The sequence below is a fragment of the Elaeis guineensis genome, chromosome 7 (assembly GCF_000442705.2).
Source record: "Elaeis guineensis isolate ETL-2024a chromosome 7, EG11, whole genome shotgun sequence".
NCBI lineage: Eukaryota > Viridiplantae > Streptophyta > Magnoliopsida > Arecales > Arecaceae > Elaeis > Elaeis guineensis.
Genome location: NC_025999.2, coordinates 96,021,925 through 96,029,903, shown reverse-complemented (window position 1 = coordinate 96,029,903; position 7,979 = coordinate 96,021,925). Strand labels below are relative to the sequence as shown.

General features: G+C 40.8%; 1 protein-coding gene across 1 annotated transcript; it reads right to left on the bottom strand.

The window, feature by feature from the left end:
- Positions 1-4,937: 4,937 nt before the first annotated feature.
- On the bottom strand, positions 4,938-7,531 carry LOC105048273 (BURP domain-containing protein 6). The gene is made up of 3 exons (XM_010927537.3): positions 7,374-7,531; positions 7,158-7,263; positions 4,938-5,850 (listed from the first exon to the last, which is right to left on the bottom strand). The coding sequence occupies exons 1-3, from the start codon at positions 7,407-7,409 to the stop codon at positions 5,150-5,152; spliced, it is 843 nt and encodes a 280-aa protein (XP_010925839.1). The 5' UTR covers positions 7,410-7,531; the 3' UTR covers positions 4,938-5,149.
- Between the last annotated feature and the right edge of the window lie 448 nt (positions 7,532-7,979).

Sequence of the window (7,979 nt, the reverse complement as noted above, 5' to 3'; positions counted from 1 at the left end):
AATCATCAGTCGAGATGTGGTCTTCAAGGAAGATGATGTATGGGATTGGAGTGGCACAGATTCTCATACCAAATATGTACCACTTCATAATGAAGCTGAGGAGAACATACAAGTGGAGGCTACCTAACCAATATTATCACCAGCAAGATCATCTCCACCACCACAAGCTACACCGGCTTCTTCAAGTCATTCTATATCAACAAGAAGTCATGGAAGAAAATTTAGAAGTCTTAATGATCTTTATGATGAAACAGAAGCAGTTGAACAAGTTGATTTATATTGTTTATTTGCTGATGTTGAATCTCTAACATTTGATGAAGCAGTGCAGAAAGCTGAATGGAGAAAGGCAATGAAGGAGGAGATCCATGCCCTAGAGAAAAATAATACGTGGGAGTTAACTACACTTTCAAAAGGACAAAAGGCGATAGACGTTAAGTGGGTGTACAAAGTGAAGCACACTGCTAATGGAGAAGTAGAAAGATACAAAGCTCGTCTTGTTGCCAAAGGCTACAAGCAAAAGAAGGGATTCGACTATGATGAAGTCTTTGCACCAGTTGCTCGACTTGACACCGTGAAGCTTATCTTCTCACTTGCATCTCATTACAAGTGGAAGATGTACCATATGGATGTGAAGTCAGCATTTCTCAATGGCTACCTTGAAGAAGAAGTTTATATTGAGCAACCGGAGGGTTATATCCTTAAAGGCATGGAAGATAAAGTGTATAAGTTATGAAAGCTTTGTATAGATTGAAGCAAGCACCCCGAGCATGGAATACATGGATCGATCATTATCTCCAAGGATACGGCTTTGTCAAGTGCCCTATGAATATGCCACCTATGTGAAGAAAAAAGGAGATGATATTTTGATAATATGTTTATATGTAGATGACCTTCTTGTGACAAGTAGTAGCAAGGAAATGATTTATGAATTCAAAGCAGCTATGGGCAAGGAGTTCGAAATGATGGGTGGAGACTTGATGTCCTATTTTCTTGACATCGAGATAAAGCACAGAAAAGATTGCATCTTCATTTCTCAAGGGAGATATGCAAGAAACATTCTAAAAAAATTGAAAATGGAGAGTTGTAAGGAAGTAAACACCCCGGTGGCTTATGGAGAAAAACTTAATAAAGAAGGAGAAGGCAAGGAGGTGAACTCGACTCTCTTCAAAAGTCTTGTTGAAAGTCTTCGCTATCTCACTATAAGTCGGCCCGATATTATTTATGGAGTTGGTTTGATTAGTAGATATATGGAGCATCCAAAGGAGTCACATTGGATGGCGGCAAAGAGGATTCTTAGATATCTTAAAGGAACTCTTGATCATGGTATGTTTTATGCTCATTCCAATGATGCAAGTTTAATTAGTTTTTCTGATAGTGATTGGGGTGGAGATCTTGATGAACGGAAGAGCACTTTCGGTTATGTTTTTTATTTTGGTGCTAATGCTTTCTCTTGGAGCTCAAAGAAGCAATCTATTGTGGCACTATCTACATGTGAGGCGGAGTATGTTGCAGCAGCATCATGTGTATGTGAGGCTATATGGTTGCGTAATTTGCTAGAAGAATTGGGTCATCCACAAAAAGAGCCTATAAAGATCAATGTTGATAACAAATCTACTATTGAGTTAGCCAAGAATCCAGTCCAACATGGAAGAAGCAAACATATCGACACTAGATTCCATTTTCTTCGTGATCAAGTCAAAAAAGGAATTGTGGAGGTTGTGTATTGCAAATCAAAGGAACAAGTTGCTGATATATTCACAAAATCACTCAAAAGTGAAGACTATCAAAGGCTGAGGAAGATGCTTGGAGTCATAGCACCAAGATGAACAAATTTAAGGGGTGAATTGTTGGATTATTTTAAACTTATCATTAAATGACTTTGGAAAACTAAAAGACCTCTTGGAAAACTAAAGGGTCTCTTGAAAATCTGAAAGGCCTCATTGTAAAAAGGAATAGGCTTCTTGATAGATGAAGAATACATAGAATTCTGTAAATGCTTCTTAGTATTCCATGCATGAATTAAATGTTATGGAATATAAAAAGGCATCTAGGCATCTATAAATAGGAAGGTGATTTGTCCATTGTGGTATGTGAAGCAAGTATTCTTCTTGTCATCTTTCCACCATAAGAAAAAAATATTTATTATTTTTATATTTAAGATTCTTCAATTCTATCAGATTAATCAAAAACTTTCAGGTTGGAAAAGAAAGGTTCTTTCCACTGCCAGCCGACTCACTCTCATAAACTACGTTCTTAAGGCAATCTCCATCTATTGGATGTCAATTGCCAGAGTACTGGCAGTCATCATCAAAAAAATAGACTCCATCTACAGAAACTTCCTCTGGAGTGAAAATTAGAAACAATTTAACTTCAAGAATTTGGCAAAATGGTCTCAGATTTGCCGCCCCAAAGATCTGGGTGGACTGGACATCATAGACCTTAAAATCTTCAACCAAGCTATGCTCATGAAATGGTGGGATAGATTCTCCTCAGCTAACCAAGGTTCATGGAAATCTCTGGTACGGCATTACTACTACCCAAAAGGTATAACTTTTTCTATATCTTCATATCTCAGACGAAAAGCCTCAAGCTCTGGAGGTCAGTAATGCATGTTGGGAAGCTCATGATCCCATTTACATCGATTCAGGTTGGTAATGGACATCACACCATGTTTTGGATCAACTGTTGGATTACCGATCCTAACCTCAAGACCATTTTTCCTATCTTATATTGGCTAGCTATAGATAAAGACTGCACCGTTGCTTCTTTCTTAAACAAGGATAGATGGTCTCAAAATTTTATAAACCTCTCACACCTAATTGCTCAATCAAAATCTCTGGGTTTTAACAGGAATGCTGAGAAACTTCAGGCTATCGAACCATGAAGACAAGAGGGCTCTGGAAATGGTTCCCGAATCATGTATATCTACCCCATATCGGCCTGCTCTAAGTTTCTCATCCATGGCGGGGTGGTTTCCCATTTCGGAAGGATCATTTGGAAGCTTCCAATCCCTGAAAAATATAAATTATTCAACTAGTTATGTTATAACCATAAGATTCTTATTGTCGAAATCTTCGGAAAAAAAGGATTTCACGGACATAGCAGATGTTCGTTTTGCTGTAATGATAATAAATCAATTGACCATATCATATTGCTCCAGTGCAGTTACTCGGTAGAGGTGTGGAAGAGGACACTACATAAATCCCACATTGCCGACCTTCCACTTAATAACGCTGCTAGTAGAACGTTCCCAATCTCTTTATTTTTTGTAGTGAGTGAAGACAAAAGCACAGAAAATCAGTAAAAATTGGAGTATAGGAGGTTCTTGCCTCAGTCATGCTGTGGTGTCTCTGGAAAAAAAGAAACAATAGACTTTTTCACTCTGAAGCTAGATCCCACAGCGAGATAGTCCGAACTGTTATTTTCCTAATGAAAGATTGGACAAAAAACTCGAAAACGGAAGATCTAAGTTCATTTATCTCAAACTTCTATACAGATGGCTACTAACGTCGATGCCCTCTCAAAGTATTTCTTATTCCAACCTCCACTGAACCGGGAATCTTCTCTGGAGCCTGTTTCAAAATATTCACTCCGCGGATACTCAGGTAGAAGGAAGGACTTTCATTTCGACATCTCGACTGTACCCAGGGGTCGTCGGGAACCAAAGGATAACGAGTAACACATCTCCTACTTTCTCTGTTCCCAAGGGCAGGATTCCTCTCTTTGATAGGACATCCACATGCAGCTTCTTTTACGTCTTACACCCACTACAACGGGACAAAAACTTTGTATAAAAACTGTACAACCCATCAGACCGTAACTACAACTAAGATATAATATTACTCACAAGGGGGAAGTGTCTCACTTCCTCCTTGCTTACCTTTCAATATGTGGGTCAAACTGTGTTCTGCATGGCCTACCATAGCACATAATTGGAGAGATTCAAGTATATCTTGAGTTCAATTTTACAAAAGGAATTGAACTCAGTCAAAGAAGAAAATGGACTTCAAATTCAGTTGGATCAAATTAATATCTGTAGCCGTTCCCACTTTAGGACTTGAGATTAATTGATTCAATTAATCTTTCCTCCGTTTTCTTGTTATAATGCTTGTTGGGATCAAGGCCGACAATGTTTTGGCTGTGCTGTTTCCTTCTTCTAAAGTGCAATAACAGTGAAACATATAACAGATTATCTGCATTAATTTCTATTCAAAAGCCTAATAGAATCATGCAGGTGTAAGATGATCACTCAATTTAAGTTCTAATCTCATGATGGGCATTTTATTCTCACTTTGTTCAACACTGTTGCATCAGGATCAGTACGCTACTTGTTGTTTATGTGGTTTTTGTGGATTAATTTGATTATTAGACCATATAGTCAAAAACTAAGAGTCAATGAGAGATAAATTTTTAGTCTTCTGTGATTAGTAATAAAACTTTCTTCCTTTTTTTTTTTTTTTTTTTTTTTTTTTTGATGAAATAAAAACTTCTTCATTCTTAACTATGCTCCCGTTTCCTACATGCATATATAGATACTTGATTATTCATGTTCACTCTTTTAAGATTGTTACTTTCTGGGTCAACATTGCAAATTTATGGCTTCCACTATACCAGTTCTATATGCAGTGCGGATCACCTCATGCTGTCATGCATCACGCCGATTGTCATCACATGATGCATGGTCAGCAAATGACACGTATGAGCACAGATTGTGCATCTACATGATTCACGTTGTTTGCTGACTGTCAATCATGCAATGGATGGCCAGTGTGATGCAGCACGACATGCGGTGCATCGCGCGCACCGTAGGGGAGAGATGATTTCTTCCATATGTTTAGGGCGTTGGGTACCAGTGATCCTGTTCTCATCCAAAATTTTGGCAGACTTCCTCCAATCCTGGTTCTCAAAATAAAAACAGTAGCTGGGCAAGCACGAGATTTATGAGAGGATAGAGTGGTTTATTATTAGGGGCTTACATCAGCACATCATCGGGAAGGCACCCCTACCTGGACAGCGGCCCCATTATATTACACTAGCTAGACAAAGCACGCACGGGCAATACTGGAGTAGACTAGGCCAGCCATGGATATACACGGCAGAAGCTTTGTGCAGGCCACCAAAGCTCCATCGACCCAAAGGAATCCATTCTCTACTTGTTGGGGCCCCAGACGAGGTCATTCTGGGGCAGGAAGTGGCAGACCGGAACAGTGCCGGGCTTCACCTTGAGCACCTCGAAGGCCTTCGGGCTGAGCGCTGCAGCATCGGCATGGCATGCGGCCACCGCCTCCACCTTCGTCCCGTCCCTCCCCACCATCGACACCGTGTATGCCCGAGCGTCGGTGGTGTGGCAGAGGAACACGGCATACTCATAGTTCTCGGCATGGCAGGCCACCAGAGTAGGCCCGGCCACCTTCTGTACGCTGGCGACGGTGTACTCCTGCTTCGGTGTGCTCTCCTTCTCCACCGTCGTCGACAGGGCCCGGACTTCGCGAGTCCCGAGGCTCGACGTGCTGAATTCCACCATGGACTCGAGGGAGGTGGCGCAAAGCTTGGTCTCTCCGTCGATGGCCGGCTCCTCGCACTCGTGGAGGGTCTTCTTCATCGCCTGGGCTTTGTTGGAGTTGGGATCGATGGAGAGGCGGGCAAGGACCGCCGGGAGCTTGGCGGAGGAGAAAGGGATGGAGTCAGCTGCTTTGCGAGGAAGAAAGGTGGCGGCCGAGGTGGTTCGGGTGAAGTGCAACGTCATCCTGGCTCCGGGGCGCAAGTCCTTCTCTATGAAGAAGAGCGCGGCCGCAGGGTCTTCTTGGACTTGGGCCTCTGTAGCAGCGGTCTTCATATTAGCCATCACATCTGCATGCAGTTAGTACGTAGAAATTGTCAAGTAGGAGTATAATTGGTGCAAATTTGAGCTCAGCTAAACTAGATTTCAGCTGAGATTGAGCTGCTCGTGAACGACTTGATTAGATGGTTGGTCAAGAGTATGAGGTACCCAGATTTTATTTTTTATTTTTTATTTTTAAAGGGAAAGTGCTGATTTCCTTCCCTGGCTTGACTTTTATTTAACCGAAAAAGACTTTTAATTTAGCCAAAATTTGCAGGTCGATGGCCATTTAATTTTGAGTCCGTCCCATGCATAACGCAAGAAGAAAAGAACATGGACCAAAGAGGTATGAGCAAATCTGAAATAGACACAACAGGGAATAAAAATTAAATGAAACATAACCTGCTCTACTGATTAATTTAATGGCAGATATGTTTTGTTTTCAGAAAGAATAAATATTGGAGAAACTTGTATTTCTGTTCACCAAATATGGTTCGATCGGTCTTTCTCTCCATAATTAAAAAGGAGTGGCGATTGGGATGGTTATGGTATGTAATGTTTCGTGGTTGCAGAAAGTGCAGGCTTTTCAACCATCATATTGATAGTGAAGCGGATATGCTGAATTCTATTCTCTTTTTGCTTGAGACTGGACTTATCAATGCTTGGATGCTGTTAAGTCGAAGATTGAGCCTCCTTAAAATATGGTCGATATTGTTTGACACTTCGTAATTAGTACTATCTCCCCTGTTTCTTTTCTTCTCTTGTCTCCTTTTGTCTGGTATCTGTCTTTTGTGCGTAAGCGATGTTTTGCTGCTGTACTTTCATTTACTTGATGAAAGGGATAAGGCTTTTAGCCTAATTGTTTCCTCCAAACGAATAAATGGCAGTTAATTTAAGGGCTGGTATAATCCATTTCCCTTCTCTCCAAATATATTATTCCGAATAATCTCAACTGTTAATTATTAGTTGTTTTGAGCGCTGCTTCCATATTTCTGTTCTAGGACACAATTGTAGATAAACATTCCATAATTAAATTGGTAGATTGATAGTGGTATGACACAATTAGCTAGGAAATAATATACTTTTACTAACTAATAAATAGAATAATATACTTTTACTAACTAATAAATAGATCTAAGTTTTATAAATTTAAATATAAAGGAGTTAGCTTTCTTCAAAAAAAATATAAAGGAGTTAGCTAGTCAGGTTAGGCTTGAGTTAGACATTTCTTGATCTCAGCTGAAATTATGTTGAGCTAGGGTCTTAGGCTTATTATTTCATCGAGCCTCTTGTCAATGACAATTCTACTATCAAAAGAATTATGAGAGATCGAGACCAGGACGTATCGCATCGCTGATGGCACTTGGCATGGGAGTGTTGGGCAAGACTGAGTTCCAGTAGAGATCTGCAGGCAAAGCAGCACGACATGCTCCAACTGCAAGCTGAAACAAAATGATGTTCCATGGATTAGAACGCCATAGATGAAGTAAGAATTTTACGAAATAGAGAAGAATGGAACAGATAGCTAAGAAACCGTAGCTGTTATGCTCACCAAAAAGAAAGAAAGAAAGCCTAGGAAGCGAGCCATGGATGAGGAAACCAATAGCTGAACACTAAAGCTGAGAAGGAAGAGAAGCTGGTGCACATAGAACGGCAGTCCTGGGAAGGATTTATAGTCCAGGGCCAGGCTCACCGAGAATAAGAACGACAAGCTAGCATTATACTGCCCGAGGTCCAATTATTTTGCTGCCCGGCTGCCCTTGCTCTCACGATTGCTGCTGTTTGTGGATGGAGCGTTACGTGGCAAGCATTATGTTGCCCGAGATCCAATTATTTGCTGGTCGGCTTCCTTGGTCCCACGATCGCTGCTGTCTGTGGATGGCTTGGAGCGTCGGATGGCGCGGGTTATCTGAAGTGGTAAACGAGCAGTGCCAGCATAACACAAGATCCTACAGACAAAGTTACTATTGAGTTTGATACAAAATCTTAATCATTTCTTAGCCAATTTTTTGGGTAAATTGGTTACTCGACATGGTATAAGCGTTCGACTTTGCTAGAGATTGCAAGCTCAAATTCCCTCCACACTAATTATTTGTTGGAGAACTTGATGACTGGTCTCTATATGGATCCCACCGTAGCGAAACACGCACATGGGCTG

What these genes read in the sequence shown, in the direction of transcription:
- LOC105048273 (XM_010927537.3), bottom strand. Translation starts at nt 7,409, where the DNA reads ATGGCTCGCTTCCTAGGCTTTCTTTCTTTCTTTTTG. An exon ending in GCTTTCTTTCTTTCTTTTTG is followed by an intron (nt 7,264 to 7,373) that starts GTGAGCATAACA and finishes ATTTTGTTTCAG; the next exon opens with CTTGCAGTTGGAGCATGTCG. An exon ending in CAGCGATGCGATACGTCCTG is followed by an intron (nt 5,851 to 7,157) that starts GTCTCGATCTCT and finishes AACTGCATGCAG; the next exon opens with ATGTGATGGCTAATATGAAG.